Below are 20269 nucleotides of genomic sequence, written 5' to 3'. Positions count from 1 at the left end.
GCGCTGCTGAAGTCTCCGCCCCGCCTGCTGCCGATTGTGCACCCAGAAGGAAGTGGAGCGTTTGATTTAGCGTTCCACTTTCTTCTTGAGGCGCTAAAACTCAATTTTGCGGTCACTGGCGTTAATTAGCGGCGGGCGCTCAAGTTAGCGCCTTAAAATTGGCACTACCGAATTTTTCCCCCTTAATATTTTATATAATGGACCAACGTTTCATATGACAACATGCACAAGGAATCCTAGCAACACATCATAGCAACTGCACTCATTCAATTGCATCACGGGAGTTTGTTGCACATGATTTCGCCTACCTGCATGGAGCAATCATGTTACTTGTTTTTAATTAAAATATACCCTGAACCTCTTTGATACAGTGAAAGAGCTGATGTTTCTCAGCACTTGTGTTATATAAGATAGTGTTGTAGATTTAGTAAGCCTCTCTCTATCACTAGATTGTATTCATGTGTCAAGAGGATGCACAAAAATTAAGGAAACACTATATATAATATACATAATGAACATGCTGACATGTTAATCTGTACATTTTGTTGGGGATTGATAAAATACAATGCAATCATGGCCACTTGTCTGAAAATTATATCTTACCAGTAACTCTGCATTATCAATTATTACCACACCCCGAGCGTCGTTTGAATATTTTAGACGTGTAAAATAGTGTAAATGATTAGAGCACTTCATATTCGTGCAACAGAATATTCTGCTTCTTATAAATAAGAAATTAAGTTATTTCAAAGAAGTTATGTGCATCTGAGTATCTTGGAATTGAGGAAGCTAACTGAACAGTTACTGAAAAGACTGTACTTCTGATAAATGATATCGCCAACAATGACCCTCTGTACATTTTCCTACTGTGGGTGTCACAGAGGGTATTACGCCAGTGGTGTAGCATCTTCTATGAATGGCCTGAATAAACTGAATGTAATGTTTAGCTTTTTGATTCAGAAATGCTCCTGGAATCCCTAATAGGCTCTGTAATTAGGATTTATTTTACTGTATTTTATCTTGTTAAGACTGAAAAGCTAATAAGAAAGAAACACAGCAAATGCTGAAAACATGCAGTCTGTCAGTATCTGAAAAGAGAAAAGGTGGATTCACATTTTGAATGTTCAGCAGAACTGGAAGATAAGTGAGCCTCATTATAGGATGGAACAAAACCAAAGCGACTGAACGGCTGTTGGTAAAGAAACAGCATTTGATTTAAGTTATTTTACCTAAATGCCATATTAATGTACATGGTGGAAATCAAAGGCTACCGTGTTTCTCTGTGATTTTCATAAATTGAGGCCCTAATGGTGATGGTTTCCACATAATACCAATTTATTTCTTGCTAAGTTATGCACCCTTCTATATGACAGATATCCCTGCTCACCAGTCAGATGCACTCAGCTTTGATCATTCAGAATTCTCCAGTTAGGCTGCAGGGCACTGTTGTGAATACAGGTATGGGGAAAAATTGATTTGGTTCATGTACCAGCATATGCTCAGTTCTCCTGATGCCTGGTGCAGTTGTCGTTGTGCTCCTAAATCCTTTGATATATAGGGGACATTCATTTGTCCGAATTAGTGCAAAATGGTTTTAAAAAAAGCTTTAATTGGTGCAGCTCATTTCCAAAGAATATGAAATGAATGCAGTTTTTGAATGAAGATGAGCCATGTGAGACAAATGGATGTAAATTGTCAATCTGGACATAATTATGAATTATGGGATAATCATTAGACCAAACAATTTAACCTAGCACAATTGAGTTTACTTTGCCAACAAAAAATGTACCTGGTCAAAATTTCAACATGCTGGAAGGTCCCAGGCAAAAGGGTTAAACTGAGGAGGACAATAAATTTGATTAGGCAAATCCTTCTGCCCCCGCTGCAGTGCGGAACTGGAGCAACACACCTGAAGTGCTTTGCTCTGCCCAGGTCTTGGAGCTTAGGACTTTACAGTAGAAGAGTTTTGGCCAACATTTATCCTTCAACCAACATCTCTAAAACTGATTTTCTGACCATTTGTCTCAATGCTGTGTGTGGGACCTTGCAGTGCACAATTTGGCTGCTATATTTGCCTACATTGCAACAGTGATGACATTTTAAAAGTACATCATTGGCTGTGCAGCACTTTGGGAAATCCTGAGACTGTGAACACCATGATAAAAATGCAGGCTCTTCCTTCCTTTCTTTCTTCTGGTTACCAATAAAAATCAGCAGTTAGAAGGTCCCATTTCAACTTGGCCCACCCCAAAGATCCCGACGGACCTTCTGGCTAGCAGAGGTTCAAGGACAGGATGCAGTGCCATGTTTTATAGGGGTCCTTACACCATGGTCTGCTCTGTACATACTGCAGGCACAGGCACAGGTCTGCCACCACCCTCCCAGGAAAGCCCCAGCTATCCTGTGGCAATGTAAAAGGGGTAGAGAACTGGCCATGCAGGCCTCTGCTCCTTTTTCCTGACCTTTGCACTCAAGGAACTGGGCGGTCCCTTAGGGGCAAGGATCAGGTAAATGGTCCTGATATTTCAGCATGCATTGGACAATGGATTTTTGTACATATGCGTGTTTATTAGCTAGTTTTGCTTCAGTATCTTAAAGCATGAGTTTTTAAACAAAATGCTTCAAAAATAAAAATATGTAATCAAGGACTAGATTCATAAAATAATGGCTGGAAAACTAGTTGGTGAAATTCTGCAGCTACCCTGCTAGCAGCTGAATGCACTTGTAGTGATGTTTAATTAAACAAGAGCCATAACAGGAGGGAGACCTGTGAAACGGCTATGGAGCTAATCCTCCAGCCTTGATAGGCGTCCCTGTGTGATTGTGATTGATGAGGTGATTGTTCTTAACATCTTCATTTGCATCCTTCTCTAATACCCGCAGGCAGAGGTGCTTTGTATTACGAGATGAGAATTCACTGTTTCTACAGGCTAATGTGGTAAAGGGATGGAGAAATTGTGAAGAGGGATTGAATGGATGATCAGGATGAACACATTAAGCAATTGGTTTTTACAATCTGCAAGTAATCTCTAAAATGCTTGTGGCTTTTACAGCTGCATAATCCAGTACACCTTGTTAAAAGTTTTTTTGCTTTATTTTTCAATCTCATTATTTTCTAAAAAGCAGCAAAAAGAACTTAATGTTTCATGTTTTATATGACGTTATTCATTAGTGGTTCACATGTTATATAATAAATATTGTGTAACTCTCAAGGAATATAAATATTAACAATAATCAATCGTCTGATGCAATGTTTCACAAACATTAAACTCAAGTTGACATATAAGATAGTTACTAGAAATTCAGATCACACATATACCCATCTGCAGTCTTCTGTTCAATTGCGGTGTCTTTTTTGGGGAATATATTGTTGCAACTTCTGTTACCCAGTGTCAGATTCAAGTATTCCCTGGTCAGCCGTAACATTAGCCAAATGCAAAGTAAACTGCCTCTGCATTACCCCAACCATGTGCAACAACCCAAATTTCAAACAGTACTACATCAATACTCATGTCAGGCACCCTTCTGACTTCTATCAGTGAGACAGCAAATTAAGTACCAATTTAAGGATGTTGAGATCTAAGCTCATTTTACACAGGTGCCTTACTGACAGCTGAGAGCATCACTGCCAGATACAATTTGTTTCTATGTTTACACATGAATGCCCTCACTTAGGGTTTGCAATATTACTATTTTTTTTTCTCATTTTACTTTTTTTTTAAAGCACCACATTAAAGATAAATATACTTTCAGAAATAGGATGGGGTCAGATGAGGAACTATTAATGTTTACATTTACATCAAAATCAGAATATAAACTGAATAATAAATAATTGCTTACAGGAAGCTTAACAGATAGTATTTATTTAGCAAAATAGCACTACAATTACAATGTTTCAATGGATTTTGTTGGCTGTGTTTAGTTTTGACCGTGCACAGGAATATTTTGCTTAAAGATCAAATCAGAGCTGGAAGCCCAAAAAGAGGATACATTTATCCCATCAATCTGCCATGGCTTTGAACTCTAGCCCCAGAGGTGAGAAGGCAGCTGGTGTGCTAACAGCTGTGCCACCCTACATCATGTTGAAAGTTGATGCATTATGTTGGCAACATGATTAAGGAATTCAAAGCGCTCGCAGTATTTTCCCTGCATTGTGGCTTACAGAGTGTTTGGCAACTTTGATTCTGTGAAACATTTCTACAATGTGGAGACTCTTTCAAGACCGAGGTCAACAATCGGTATTGCTCCAATCTTCATTATCCCTGACATTGATTTTTTAATAGAATTGTTTGGTATTCAGTTGAAATTGTTTTAAGTTTCCTCTTTCTATTTTTATTTAACCCCTACCATTTTTGTTTTGGTCAACTAGTGCCATAGGCTTTCAAACTGGGATCCGTGAGGGAATCAGATTTCTGTCCAGTGCTTAATAGAAAAACATAGAATCAAAGAAAAATAGGAGCAGGAGTAGGCCATTCGGCCCTTCGAGCCTGCTCTGCCATTCAATATGATCATGGCTGATCCTCTATCTCAATACCATATTCCTGCTCTCTCCCCATACCCCTTGATGCCTTTTGTGTCTAGAAATCTATCTATCTCCTTCTTAAATCTATTCAGTGACTTGGCCTCCACAGCCTTCTGTGGTAGAGAATTCCACAGGTTCACCACCCTCTGAGTGAAGAAATTTCTCCTCACCTCAGTCCTAAATGTCTTACCCTGTATCCTGAGACTGTGACTCCTCGTTCTAGACCCCCCAGCCAGGGGAAACATCCTCCCTGCATCCAGTCTGTCTAGCCCTGTCAGAATTTTATACGTTTCAAATTGTGAACACAGTGTCTTGAGAATTCTGTATTCTCTCGGTGAGAATTCTGTAGAGAATTGCCCCGGCATATTGGATCACTTGGGCGGAGCAAATATTGGAAAATGATATGGGTTGTCTTTCATACTTTAAGGGCAAATGTAAGAAATCACACAACACCAGGTTATAGTCCAACAGCTTTATTTGAAATCACAAGCTTTCGGAGCGCTGCTCCTTTGTCAGGTGAAGGAGCAGCGCTCCGAAAGCTTGTGATTTCAAATAAAGCTGTTGGACTATAACCTGGTGTTATGTGATTTCTTACATTTGTCCATCCCAGTCCAACACCGGCATCTCCACACCATACTTTAAGGGAACCTGCCTGATTGTCCTTCCAAATGAAAGGACAATCAAGTGGGTTTCTTTACAGGCATGTGCTCTGACCTTCCTGATCTTCCGTTATTCCCAGTGTGTCTGGGGGCAGACCCAGGAAAATATTCTTTTATATCTTTTTTTGTATTCACTGACTGCTGCACTGTTTCTTATGCTGTACACTAATTAAGGAAACAGTTTCTGCAATGAAAGCAATGTTTCCCTTTGATAGCTGTGGTTGTATCAGAAACACAGATTCGTGGCTATACAGTCACAAATTTATAGGGAATTATAAATTCATCTCCTGTTGTCCCTAATAAGTCTAACCACGATACGGTAGGAGTGATTTTCATGTCCTTATCACCCCATTTCTGCTTAAAAATGGGTCAGTAGTGGGACCAAAATAGTACACGTAATGGAAGCGTTGGTTTACCACTGAGTTCCTCTAGTGCCAATTCTCAGGCAGACCTTAATTCAGATGGCTAGAGCACCCACCAAAAACAGGCAACCACATTATAAAAAGGAGCTCAAACAAAATGGATCGGGTTCCCCACTGGGTCCGCGGGACAGCCGTTGCATACGCCCCACCCATCGCATGGTCTGATGTACGGTCCACATGAAAATCCCCCCTCCCCCCCCAAGCTATAAAATACAACTGAATGCATAGCCATGCTTGAAAGATTCATGTTTTTCTTGTGTGCCATTTATTGGTATACGCGGCCCTGTTTTGTTTAAGATGGTGCGCTTTGCAAAGTGATGGATATGGTGCTGAGGCCTGAGGAATGGAATTTAAATGGAATTTTCTCCAAATGAATGCACATTATTTACATAAAATTTGTTAAATGTTGAAAATATTTCTGTACAGTCTATACACCGATCACACTAATTTGAAATTATGTCTCTATCAACCGACACTTTTAATTGGGATCCACTGTAAACTCAAACTATATTTGAACAGGGCTGATGAGTTTAATTGGGATGCAATTTTAATTTTGAAATGATATTGTGCATAAATTTGACTTATATTTCAGCTCTAAAATAGAGGTAAATTGCACTCATGCAGGTGGTGGTTGTATGAATACTTTCCAAACTCCTGGGCAGTTGATGGAGAATCTAAGACAGATTGTGTTGGAACAATGACTTACTGCAATACTTGATGTTGCTCTGTTGTTGTAAGTTGAGGGCATAAATTTGGGAGGAAGGCATGCGACTGGTTCTAACAGCTGGTCAACTCTGAGGCTCTGACATTGTTATGCTGGCATCTGCTTTGAGTTAGAGTAGATGGGGACTGCAACTGGAGTAAAGTCCTTCCATTAAAATGACTTGGTTTGATATCAGTCATTTCAGCCTTATAAGGGGGCAATTTTAACCCTAATTGCTCAGCAGAAACCTGGCGGGTGGGCAGTTAAAACCGCCCTGGCTCTTATCTGCCCAAAAGCTACCATGATCGCAACATCTGCAATTTTAATCTGCTCTCCTGAGCAGGCAGTAAGGACACGCACCCGGAGCCAACAGGATCCTTCTTTTCAGATGCATGTTGCGGCCCGATGATGTCATTGAGACCCAACTGTAATTTTAACTTGGGCCTGAGCGGGGAATCCACCTGGAGTTAAAATTGGGGTCGTGCGTGATTATTACTTTTCCCCTCTTAATTTCCTATTGCCTCCACATTCATCCATGACTGCTGCTGCTGCAGATATGGAAGAAAAGAGGTGCACTTTTAAGATTGGGTAAAGGTAAGATTATTTCCCCCCAAAGACATATGTCTCCACATGAACGCTATAACAACAACTTGCATCTCTATAGCTGATATTAAACCAAGTCATATTAATAGAAGGACATAAACTCCAGTTGCATAGAGATATTGAGAATATGGGCAATGGAGTTTTGGACATTTAGGTGTTTCTGGAAGGTATGGTCTGTATACAGTAGTATAGCTATTGATCAGTCAATGTCCAATGTAGAAAAAAGATCTCCAGGTGATTCACAGATGCAAGCTTGTCTGGGAGGGTCAGGAAAGGTGACCAAAAGCACAATCAAAGAGAAGGGTTTTTAGGAAGATTTTAAAGGCAGGGAGGGAGCTAGAGAGTTGGAGGTTTAGAGAGGGGGTTCCAGAGAGTAGACCCTGGACAGCTGAAGTTGCTCCAACAAAAGGCGGAGGAAAGGGAGGGGGCATGGACAGGAGACCAAAGTCAGAGGACCAGGGGGAATGCGAGGTTGGAAAAGATTCTAGAATTAGGGTGGTGTGAGGCCATCTATGGATTTACAGATGTACCAGCACATTGGTGTAAATTCAATCCACTGGGTGACAAAGAGTCACTATAGGTAGGTGAGCAAGGCTTAATGGAAATAGAATATGGACGATGGAGTTTTGGACATTTAGGGGGAAAAATTGAGTCGCGCCCCCTTTGGGGTGCTAACTTTGCCGGGCGCTACTCCCGAAAAAATTAGCGCCCCTGTGGCCGAAATTCATTGGTAGTGCCCCAAGAGGGAATATCGCGTCGCACCGTGCTGCAGCGCCATGTACTGCGTCACGTCGCGCCGTGGTAATGCAGGCCGCCTTCCCCTTCTTAAAGGGGAGGGGCCTAGTGCAGCATAACCCGGGGCCCAGCTGGTATGATCAGTATGTTTGCAGATGACACGAAAATTGGTGGAGTGGTAAATAGCGAGGAGGGAAGCCTAAGGCCACAGGACAATATAGACGAGTTGATTAGATGGGCAGAACAGTGGCAAATGGAATTTAACCCTGAAAAGTGTGAGCTGATGCATTTTGGGAGGACTAACAAGGCGAGGGAATACACAATGAATGGTAGGACCCTAGGAAGGACAGAGGATCAGAGGGACCTTGGTGTGCATGTACATAGATCCCTAAAGGCAGCAGGATAATTAGATAAGGTGGTTAAAAAGGCATATGGGATACTTGCCTTCATTAACCGAGGCATAGAATATAAGAGCAGGGAGGTTATGATGGAGCTGTACAAAACGCTAGTTAGGCCACAGCTGGAATAATGTGTGCAGTTCTGGTCAGCACACTATAAGAAGGATGTGATTGCATTGGAGAGGGTGCAGAGGAGATTCACCAGGATGTTACCTGGGCTGGAGCGCTTCAGCTATGAAGAGAGACTGGACAGGCTGGGGTTGTTTTCCTTAGAGCAGAGAAGGCTGAGGGGGGACCTGATTGAGGTGTACAAAATTATGAGGGGCATAGATAGGGTAGATAGAAAGGAACTTTTCCCCTTAGTAGAGGGGTCAATAACCAGGGGGCATAGTTTCAAGGTAAGGGGCAGGAGGTTTAGAGGGAATTTGAGGAAAAACCTTTTCACCCAGAGGGTGGTTGGAATCTGGAACGCACTGCCTGAAAGGGTGGTAGAGGCAGGAACCCTCACAACATTCAAGAAGCATTTTGATGAGCACTTGAAATGCCATAGCATACAAGGCTACGGACCAAGTGCTGGAAAATGGGATTAGAATAGATAGGGCTTGATGGCTGGCACGGACACGATGGGCCAAAGGGCCTCTTTCTCTGCTGTATAACTCTATGACTCTATGCCGGCAAAAGAGGGGGCTGGTCAGGAGGCTGGGGATGGCAATGGGGGCAGGGGCTGGCAGGTGGCCAGCAACAAAAATGGCCGCCCAGCACCTCGCCTTTAATTAGCGCCGTCCCGGCCGCAGGCAGGCCCCCACTGACCCCGTCGGACATAGTGCCCGGCGGTAAGCCAGGGGGCACTACCGAAGATCGCAAGCAGGGCGCTGCGCATGGCACTGATGTCATCACCGGTGGCGCAGCGCTGCGGGGCGCTAATGGTTACCACCGCCGCTACCCACCCGCTGAATTTTGCGGGAGGCGCAAAGCTACCGAATTTTTAGGCCTTAGGAGTTTCTGGAGGTTATGGTCAGTATACAGTATTGATCAGTCAATGTCCAATCAGATTGTTGGATTATGCTGTCAGCTTAATTAATTCAAATTTAACAGCCGAGATGAATTGACAAAAAAAAGTCAACTCTGTATCTGGTAGCAACCATGCATGTTGGCTACCATTGATGTGTACCATCATTAACAGTGTATTTCTCTTATTCATAAAGAAGAAACATATTTTGTTTGAATACTTTTAATATTCATATTATTTAATCTAAAATAATAAACTATTGGTGTATTGTTGGAAGTGATTTTGTGTCAATTTTGGATCTCTGCATATTTGTTGGGGCATGTATTCTTTCTGCAGCATCAATTTAATGTCTGAATGCCACACAGTGTTACTTGTGTTAAAAAAAAAGGTGATTAAGACTTATAGATATTTTGTGCGAAAATTAGGTCAAATGTAAGAAATAATTCATAGGCCTGTCTAGATAGATGACAAAGGACTCAAAACCCTGCAACATTATATTTTATCAGGTGGTCATCATGTGTTAAAATGTCACAAGGCAGACTCAACTTGAAAAGACAAACTTAATTAAAATATTCACACACAAAATTAACACCCCCAAAAATTGTTGCCTTGTTAGTAAAGGAATAAAAAAGCAACTAATAATTCGTTTACTCCTCCTGGCAATACAGAGGCTAGTTTTGTGATTGTCCACATGGCAAGCTCTGGCCATTGGCTCTGTTGTGGCTTTTTCCCCTAGAGAAGAGGGAATATCAGTGAACAGGTCCACTCAGGAACCTTCATACTGGCATAGTGAATGGAATGATGAGGAAGCCAAAAAGTAACTATAAATCAAGCAAGGGAGTAAAATAAATGCATAATCAAATAATTCTATATTGATTGCGATGTGAGCAAATATAATAGTTGTAAAGCTAATCTTTTTAATTGAAATGATTTTGGAATACATCTGGGTAACTGACCATTTTATTTAATCTTGAGGAAGTACCAGGAAATGGACACACAAGTCGTTCAATTCTGCTTAAAGTACTTTTCTGTTTGTTTTGGCTGTTTGGAGTGCGCGTTCTGTCTGTGTATTAGTGTGGCAAGGTAGTGTTCACTCTTGTTTTTTGTGCTGCAGCTGTATAATTGGCTGTTGCTGCTATCAAAGACTTGAGGGAGCTTCTTTTGAAGCAAAGCTGATCCCTTTACAACCGCAGCTAGCAAAGGGAATTCAGTCAATGCATTGATGGACTTTGCATTATTTAGTACAGGAGCTACTGATCCAACCTCTATTATACTCAGGAAGTCAAAATGTTATTATGATGCATTAGGGATGTGCAAAAGATTCATATTGTTGATGTTGGTGATCCTGCATGAACGACGCAACATTTACCTCTTTAAATTTGTACATTCAGAGAAAAGAAACTGAAAGAAATTGATACAAAAAGCATCAACTTCTGGTTTCAATCAGAGATGATAATTTAAAACTGCAACGTAATATTTTACAAATTTGACTGTAAAGTGTGGGTGGTCATGTAAACCTGTCTTATGCTCATCCCAACCACATCTTCACTTTAACTATCTTGCAGCTAGCCATTTACTCCTGAATATATAAAGGATTCTCAGTGCCCCCAATTTAATTTTTATTTCCATATGACTGGATAACTCCTGAGTAGAAATAGGAGTGAGGGAACCAAGTTTTCCATAACTACACACATTTTCCCCCCCAGGTTTAACGGTTTGCTTTGGTACGTTTTTAAAGCTGGAAAAAGAATAGAAGACTAGAAGCCATCAGTTTATATCATTAACGTTGGAAATGTGGAAAATATTTCCACAGTTGCCGGTTCTCACAAGTGTGATAAATTAGTCATGACAATGCAGTGGAAGAGCAAAGTCTGCATTTGATCATTTTTGTTTCTTCAGCAATAAGATTTGTAACTAAAGTGGCTCGAGGCAGAAATACTGTGCTGCTTTATTTAGTGTCAAAGCGTGTGGTCTTATCTTCTACCGTAAAAAAAAATACTCTTTGCTTTAAAGCTGTAGTTAAGGCAGCCAAAGAATGCCGAAGCTTTACGTACTGCTTTTCGATACTGTATCAAAATGTCTGGCAGTTGCTAGTGCCCTGTTTCTGGTAGCAGCCGGCAGAGGTGTGGCCTTCTGTGATTAACTAGGGTAAAGTCTGGCAGGAAGACCCATATGTTTCAGGTTTGGGAGCAGTCAGATGTTGAGTGGGAGGTCAGAAAACAATGCATAAGCCCCCCCCCCAAACATACACATGCTCACACACGCCTTCATCCATAATTGATGCCTGCTTTTGGCAGATGCTTTGGGGCCTAGTATTCCAGCTCATAAATTTATGGAGGAAAAAGGGAGCAAGATGGTGCAGCAGGTATTTTTTTTCTCTCTCTCTATGTCCTTTGCTCTAAATTATTCCTCTGAGGGAACAGGGAATTGTTTGAATTGTGGAGCCGGGCCAGTAGGTGCAGGTCCCACGTGAGCGACTCCGCTATAGTGTGAATCACTCGCACTGTGAGTGCTGCAGTGATATGGGATTCTGTGGCGTTGCTTTTAGTCTCCTGGTGCACGGCAGCATTACAGCATCAAGGCTCAGTAATGCAAGCGTGGCAGCAGGGTTTTTTTTTGTTGGGAGCTCTGTGGAGTTGCCGGATTATTGTTCATTTCACTGTTACACAAGGGAGTTCCGTTATCGTGCGTGAGCCCACATTGCTCTCCTGATGGTGTGGCAGTTTTACTTAATATAATTTACATCAACCTCGCAGCGCTCATTGTAAGCTGCAAATCCTTGGTGCTTGAATGCTGACACTAAATGTCTTGTGTCCTTACCAATTGTCACAAAAAATCCCAACATAATTGACTGTAGAAAGCAAAAGGAGCTCTGAATCACTTTTTTTTTTGCAAACTGGCTACTTAGACCGTTATGTGGCAGAGGAGTTTTATGAAGCCTTCAGAGCTGTGTCAGAACTGACAACTTAAAAGGTTTTTTTTTAATGTGTTTGGTCTGCGTAGACTTCGATGTGATTAGGCTGGTTTTTAGTTATATTATCGCTTGCCTTCAAGCTGAAAGCAATAAACTGGATTTTTAACTGCGCCACGTAAAGCATATTTTCGAGCTAAATGTGGTTTTCATTAGATTTGGGCCAGCACATTTAGCAAAGGCTGACAGTCTGCCATCCTTTGTTCTTCTCCTCTGCTGCCAGCAACTACTTTATAAGGGATTCCAAACCCCAAAGCAGCTTCAAAAAAAAACCTGATGACTTCAATAACAATCCCCACAGTGTCAGATGCTGGTGAGACATCACACTATAAACAGTTTCACATTTGTGCTAAACATTTGAGTTTTAAGCTGCATGATGCTGTGGGTGCCAAGGTAATGTGTGAGAGTTTAGCGTTTCTAATTAAATGTTGTAGTAATTATCACAAAGTGTGAAAGCATGAATATTAATTGGGTGGGGGGTGGGCTGCATTGAAAGCACTGATGATGTTAATGAGAGTCTGCGGGGTCCACATAACAGCTGTTTCATGGCCGAGGAAAGACTTGTATGAGAAATCAGCATGCCAGCTACACCTGGAAATGAGTTTTCCCTGTCTTTAATTCTATCCGTTTTATTCTCTCCTCTGATCCGCAGGGTAACCAGGAAGCCACAGCACCCCCTGAAACTATGGCGCAGCCTTATGCGTCAGCTCAGTTTGCTCCACCTCAGAATGGGATCCCGACAGAATACACAGCTCCACATCCCCATCCAGCCCCGGACTACACAGGCCAGACCACAGTCCCTGAGCACACGTTAAACATGTACCCTACTGCCCAGACACACTCAGAACCGAGTGGTACCGACACAAATGCACAAACCGTGTCCGGAACAGCCACGGTAAGTGCAACTTTTCTACTTTTCTCGTCCATGGGTCAGAACCACAATACTTTTGGTTACCTGCATTTTATCTTGGCAATTACCAGTCAATTAATGTTAGGTTAAAGTCATTAGTACAAAAAGATCTATTGGCTGTGAACTGGAGTTTGGATTTTGCTTTTGTCTCCTATTTGATTGAAACGCTTTTCGTAAATTTTCAGGGCTTCAGAATATTGCCACCACTTTTCTTATTAAAGGGGCACAATCTTCATGAAAAAATCTTTGTTTGGGGCGGACACAGAGACAGAAGAGCCACGTGTCATTTTCTTCACGTGTAATTTGTGAATTATGCAATAATGGTTTTCACACTCTTGGGTCAGGTGCTTGATATGATTTTGTCAAACACTTTTCATAGAGTGTGTCTTTTTAATGTGTTCAAATTTCAAGACATCTAAGAGTGCCGCCCAGTCACCACTGGCTCTTTAACTGCCAATAAAGTGCCACCATCCAGAAAGCTGGACTGAAAATGTATGTTTAACAACCAAACACTCGCAGGAGAAACAAGCAGCTTTGAGGTCTATTGCATTAAGCAGATTACTGAACATGTCCTATACTTACTTTCAGGTAAGAAAGTAAATCATAAACAAAGCATAGCACTGTGTCTGGCCCCAGTTGATATAATTGCTGTGTTTTTGGTTACATTCAATATGGAGCTGGACAGATCATCCGTGATTGTAAGCAATGAGAGTCATTTTAAAGTTTATCCCAATCTAAATTCCAATCTTTTTAATAATAGTCTTTGTATTATTAAGCATACAGCTATTAGACTAACCAGAAATCTGATAGGCTGTGGTGTTGTGTTTAAATGTTTACTTTGCAAGTAAGAAAGTATATAATGCTATATTTCATCTAGAAAATACAATCAAATGAAACATGTTGATCAATTCCACTCAAGTATCACCACTTCACTGACCCCACAAACATTTGCCTCAGTCACCACAGTCCTAGGGGACTTTGAAATTTTTCCTTTGTAACAGTTCAAATCAGGACAGTGATCTGTAGGACTTTGCTGTTGATTTCTTGTCAAATACACCATCAGAACCATATCAGGAGATGTTATACTAAGGTACCAGTAGGTAGACTTTGTCCATTTAAGACAGCATGATAGCTTATTGGTTGCAGCAAAGCAATGTCAGCGGGCTGGGCCTGTGACCTGCAGCTTGTTTGTGTTTCACCACAGTGAATCCATAGAACACTTTAAGTACATTCAGTAGGCCTCAGTGGATTCTGTTAGATGCTGCAGACTTGGAGAATGAAATTTTGGTTTTCTGTCCCATTTTATTCTTGTCTTCTGTGGAACTTCTGCAGGATATTTTCCATTACTGCCTCAAGTCTTGATCAGGTTTCTGGTGGCTTTAAATAGCATTGCTTGATAGTTCAATAGAAAACTGATGACGACTCAAGGTAATGAGCTTAAATACCTATGAAAAATATCCACAGCATACTGAAGACCAGAAAGTCAGAAACCCAATTTAGTTTGGTTGTTAGTGTACAAGTAAGTCCATCCATGTAATTCCCATTCCCCCAACTATCTTTTCAAACTCCAAACCCTCAAAGTTTGGGGAGTAAGGGGGCCTGGTTGCAAAAAATCCTTAATGAGCTTTAACACTGCACCATTAGTTAACAGGATATACAGTGTAAGGCTTATCTTGTTTACCTCCACCTAATGGGACAGATAAGACAGGAACAACTTCTGACCCTCTGATTGGGAGTCAACCCAATTTTCTATCACAAAAGTTGCAAGCTTGGCCCTGTGTCTGGCAGTATTTTAACACTACAGCACTTAAATATTTTGTTATTATGCCCATTATAAACTGAGGGGGTGATTTTGCCAATGGGGAGCTTTTGGAGGCGGGACTGCTTGGTGGGTTGATGTCCCGCCTCCATCGATTTGTGGCCAACCCACGCTATTTTCCTTTGATTGACCTTGTTATGCCGGCCCAGCAGGCTTAGCAGGCCAATTAAGGGAAAGCCGGTTACAGAGAACGTCAGCGTATGATGTTTCATCTGTCAAAAATTTTTGACAGATGAATTGTCATCGTTTGACAGCTCTGTGAAGCTGTCAACCACTGACATTCTCTGTAGTTTGATGAGTTCTTGAATTCAAGACTCATCAAACCTTTTTCTTTTGCAGAAATTAGATGGTTGTTGCATTGGAGAATGCAACGGCCATCTGTCATCTCTACTGCGAGGTGCGAGATTCTCCGCATACCCACCGATTGAAGCCTGCAGGAAGAAACAAAGGTAAGTGCACTTTTTCGAACACTTTCCACTTACCTCAGATACTCACCTCTCCACACTTGCACCCATCACTTACCTCCACAGCACACTTTTGGACCTCTCCGACACCCGCAGACTCACTACTCGCCTCGGTGACCCTGGCGGGGTTTGGAACCTTCGGGAAGCCCGCACTTTTGTGGGTAAAATGGGGATAATCCTCTTATCTGCCTGTTAACTACCTGTTAACAGGCAGATAAGTGGCACTAATCCCCTTCCCGCCTCCATGGAGATGGGACCCGGCGTGGGATGGCTACCCGCCTCCTAGCAAGATGGCATTTTCTGCCATTTTCCCGGCAGTCCCGCCTCCATACCCGCCTCCCCAGGGCTGGCAAGATCGCGCCCATAGAGCACAAAAATGACTGGTGTATATTTCTTTTCTAACTGGAATGAAAGTTTAAATTGCAAACTGCAGTGATGCATAAGAACATAAGAAGTAAGAGCAGGAGTAGGCCATACGGCCCCTCGGGCCTGCTCCGCCATTCAATAGGATCATGGCTGATCCGAATCTAGACTCACGTCCACTTCCCTGCCCGCTCCCCGTAACCCCTAATTCCCTTATCTGCTAGGAAACTGTCTATCTCCATTTTAAATTTATTTAATGTTGCAGCTTCCACAGCTCTCTGGGGTAGCAAATTCCATAGATTTACTACCCTCTGAGTGAAGAAGTTTCTCCTCATCTCAGTTCTGAAAGGGCAGCCCCTTATTCTAAGATTATGCCCCCAGTTCTAGTCTCACCCATCAGTGGAAACATCCTCACCGCATCCACCCGATCAAGCCCCCTCACAATCTTATATGTTTCGATAAGATCGCCTCTCATTCTTCTGAACTCCAATGAGTAGAGTCCCAACCTACTCAACCTTTCCTCATACGTCAACCCCCTCATCTCCGGAATCAACCGAGTGAACCTTCTCTGAACCGCCTCGAGAGCAAGTATATCTTTTCTTAAATATGGAAACCAAAACTGCATGCAGTATTCCAGGTGTGGCCTCACCAATACCCTGTATAACTGAAGCAAGACTTCCCTGTTTTTATACTCCATCCCCCTTGCAATAAAAGCCAAGATTTCATTGGCCTTCCTGATCACCTGCTGCACCTGCATACTAACTTTTTGTGTTTCATGCACCAGGACCCCCAGATCCCTTTGTACTGTAGCACTTTGCAGCTTCTCTCCATTTAGATAATAACTTGCTCTTTGATTTTTTCTGCCAAAGTGCATAACCTCACACTGTCCAACATTATATTGCATCTGCCAAATCTCTGCCCACTCACTTAGCCTGTCTATGTCCTTTTGCAGGTTTTTTATGTCCTCCTCACTCACTGCTTTCCCTCCAATCTTTGTATCATCGGCAAACTTGGATATGTTGCACTCAGTCCCTTCCTCCAAATTGTTAATATAGATTGTAAAGAGTTGGGGTCCCAGCACTGACCCCTGCGGAACACCACTGGTTACTGATTGCCAGCCCGAGAACGAACCATTTATCCCAACTCTTTGTTTTCTGTTAGAGTGAAAGTCAAAATACATTGTTTAGATAGGGCAGAACTTGACAGAAGTATAGTGAGCTTGGCCTAGTTTAGCTAACTTCTTCTGCCAGCAGTGGAATAAAATGGCTGATTTAAACAATAATAATAATTGATTATTTCACTTGATAATTTAATACTATTTGTAAGTAACTTTACAAATCAGTGCATGATGATTTTCTGAGACAAATTGGAAGAGTTATTTTTAGATCAGCATTTGAATGTGATTATTAGAAAACTGACAGCGGAACATTATGCCTGCCAACACCTCAGGTACCTGCAATCCCAAGCCTCAATTTTGGTTTGCAAGCCAAAAAGTCCTCCAGATAATGGCACTTTATAAAGTCAAATGTAGGACATGAGAAGGTTTAAACTTATTGCATGTGTGCAATTAGCTGGCTTGTGAGACAGCGTTTAACCATAGATAGTGTAAGTCAAATCAGTGTGAAGAAATTTGCAGTTTAATTGTTGTAAAAAAAGTGTTAAATCCTTCAAACAAGTGCATGCTGTTTCCAATGATCCACTTGCCAATTCTAGTTGCATATCTATCTTCACCTGCTTGGGCTAATTTGGAAGCAATCCATCAGTGAACAGAGCATCGAAATGAAATGTAAATAACTTTTAATAGCAACAGTAAGATTAAATGATGATGGAAATGTATGCAGAAATAATCTATGATACTTTTCTTCACTCAGATTCAATACAGGCCTGCAAAAAGGCCAGGGAAATAAATATTGCAATCTTAGAATGACCTTATCCATAAATCCTTGGCTTTTTCTTAGTAAAATTGTACCTTTAGTCTTGAAGCATTGAAAATGTCAATAATTTAAGTCATTAGTGCTGAATAACTGTGCTCCTAGACCGGTTACATTAAGCCTCCAAACAGCTTTTATGGATGAAGTAGATACATGATAATATTCACCCACTGTATATTGATTTCTGTGGGGGTTTTCATATTACTGCATTACATCTTAAGCCCTTAGGAGACACCATAACCCAAACCGAGACACAGTAGTTTGCTTTCAATTGGTATAATTTAGATTGGCAGGCTTCTCGGATTAGATTTTAAAATGCTTATCTTTGTCTTTGTAACAAAAAAAAATAAAGAATTATATTGTTGGATCTCAACAAATACTTTGAACATCTATCTATTGTTGAATTGTTTTGATGTCTCAGTCCACAAGGCACCGACTGAGACAACTGGCTTGGTCTACGGTCACGTTTTGCATTTCTCATCACGCTATAGTGGTTGTCAGAGTGTTTCTGGACTGGGTCCTGCAACATAGTAATGGTCAGAAGTGTTCCTGGCTACTTTACCCTCCAGGTATAGATTGAATAAAATTAGTTACACATAAACCTGCAAGATTAGGAACAGGGGCCTAGAAATTGGTTTTGCCTGTGCCAGAATGGGTGGGCCCCGAGGGACACCCGATATTGGGCTTCATTTACAAGACCGGTCAGCTGCAGACACTTGCTGGGCATTCCCAGGCAGCTTGCCAATGAAGAGATTTCAATATTGATGCTTTCCTGATCTTGCGGATGAGACGTTAAACCGAGGCCCCGTCCCTTCTCTCAGGTGGACGTGAAAGATCCCACGGCACTATTTCAAAGCAAAGCAGGTGAGTTCTCCCCGGTGTCCTGGCCAATATTTATCCCTCAATCAACATTACCAAAAAAAGATTATCTGGTCATTATCACATTGCTGTTTGTGGGAGCAAATTGACTGCCACGTGACTACACTTCAAAAGTATTTCATTGGCTGTAAAGCACTTTGAGACGTCCTGAGATCATGAAAGGCGCTATATAAATGCAAGTCTGTCTTTCTTTTGAACGCAGTTGGCCCAGCACTGGCTGTGTTCAGGGCAGTCCAATTTTGCAAAAACAGGATTTGTTCTCAATAATCTAAATTTTAAATGTTTGAGTATTGACATTTGCGGGGCTTGAATGAAAAACCTGATACTACTGTTCCTCTCTGTACCATGGCGCAATCCCTGGATTAAACAAACGTTTTAATATTAAAACCAATCTATTATGACCTGCTGTTTTGTTTCTCTTTTATTGCAATTATCTGTTTATCGATTACTAGGCCCCGGAAATTTCTGGACTCCAAGAAGGCAGATTGGTTGATTTCTGCTTGGGGTTGGGGTTGGGGGAGGGGGAGGAATCCAGTTATGCCAGGGTTTAATCCTGCTTGAACCGACCCATTAAAATTCAGTAGGTGGGGCCATAGGCCATTCATCCATTAACATCCTTTAGGTCAAAGAGGCAAGTAGAGGAATTCAGAAGCTACCTGGGAATCCTGCCCTTTGAAGTGGAACTCTCACCAGCTAAGTGCTGGCATGAGCCCTGCTGAGCGCCTAAAGAGGTCCAACTAGTGATTTATAAAGGTCTCACCATAACTTCCTTGACCTCGGTCTGTACATGAATTGGGTCTGTGGTGGATCCGTTGGTCAGGATCATGGCTTGCATGTTGTCGTGAAGCAGGCGGAGGATGGTGACAAACTTTTGCGCCACACAGTACTGCTCCCCGATTATCAAAATCCACGACGAGGCCTTTTACAATGTGGACCACTTTCCATACCTCGGGAGCCTACTGTCAAGAAGGGCAGATGTCGATGATGAAGTCCAACACCATCTTCAGTGTGCCAGTGCAGCCTTTGGTCGCCTGAGGAAGAGAGTGTTTGAAGACCAGGACCGCAAACCAAGCACCAATCACATGGTCTACAGAGCAGTAGTGATACCCTCCCTCCTGTATGCTTCAGAGACATGGTCCATGTACAGCAGGCACCTCAAAGCACTGGAGAGGTACCAGCAACGCTGCCTCCACAGGATCCTGCAAATCCATTGGCAGGATAGGCGCACCAACGTCAGTGTTCTCGCTGAGGCCAACATCCCCAGCATCGAAGTTTTGACCACGCTCGATCAGCTCCGATGGACGGGCCACATCATCGGCATGCCCTATACGAGACTCCCAAAACAAGTGCTCTACTCGAAGCTCCGACACAGCAAGAGAGCCCCAGGTGGGCAGAGGAAATGCTTCAAGGACACCTTCAAAGCCTCCTTGAAAAAGTGCAACATCCCCACCGACACCTGAGAATCCCTGGCCCAAGACCGCACAAAGTGGATGAGAAGCATCCAGGAAGGCGCCGAACACCTCGAGTCTGTTCGCCGGGAGCAAGTGGAAGCCAAGCGCAGACAGCCCAAGGAGTGCACATCAACCCAAGCACCCCATCCACCCGCCCCTTCAACCACCGTCTGCCCCACCTGTGACAGAGACTGTAGGTCCCGCATTGGACTCTTCAGTCACCTGTGAATTCATTTTTAGTGTAGAAGCAAGTCATCCTCGGTTCCGAGGGACTGCCTAAGAAGAAGAAGATCTGCAAATTTACTTTGACATTTGTGCTGTCAGTGTTCTACAGCATTGAGGTACTGCAAACACTGACAAGCACTGCAGAAAGGTGCATGGCTGCACCCAGGCTCTCCCATGACTCCCTCCATAATCATATGGAGGGAGT

At 42.3% G+C, this 20269-nt stretch overlaps 1 protein-coding gene across 11 annotated transcripts in view; it reads left to right on the top strand.

Moving 5' to 3' along the window:
* The window catches only part of rbfox1 (RNA binding fox-1 homolog 1), a 1299090-nt gene that overhangs the window by 562127 nt on the left and 716694 nt on the right, over positions 1-20269 (top strand). For 9 of the 11 annotated variants that reach the window (XM_086000896.1, XM_086000891.1, XM_086000894.1 and 6 more), the window contains exon 2: positions 12675-12917. In XM_086000896.1, the coding sequence (XP_085857022.1) occupies positions 12675-12917 (243 nt within the window). Of the gene's footprint in view, positions 1-10537; positions 11417-12674; positions 12918-20269 lie in introns of those variants that run through there. The other 2 variants (XM_086000895.1, XM_086000900.1) reach the window with 2 other exon arrangements.

The sequence above is a fragment of the Somniosus microcephalus genome, chromosome 11 (assembly GCF_052327205.1).
Source record: "Somniosus microcephalus isolate GS21.2 chromosome 11, FLI_Smic_1.0, whole genome shotgun sequence".
NCBI classification, from domain to species: Eukaryota; Metazoa; Chordata; class Chondrichthyes; order Squaliformes; family Somniosidae; genus Somniosus; species Somniosus microcephalus.
This window is presented reverse-complemented; position numbering and strand designations above follow the sequence as displayed.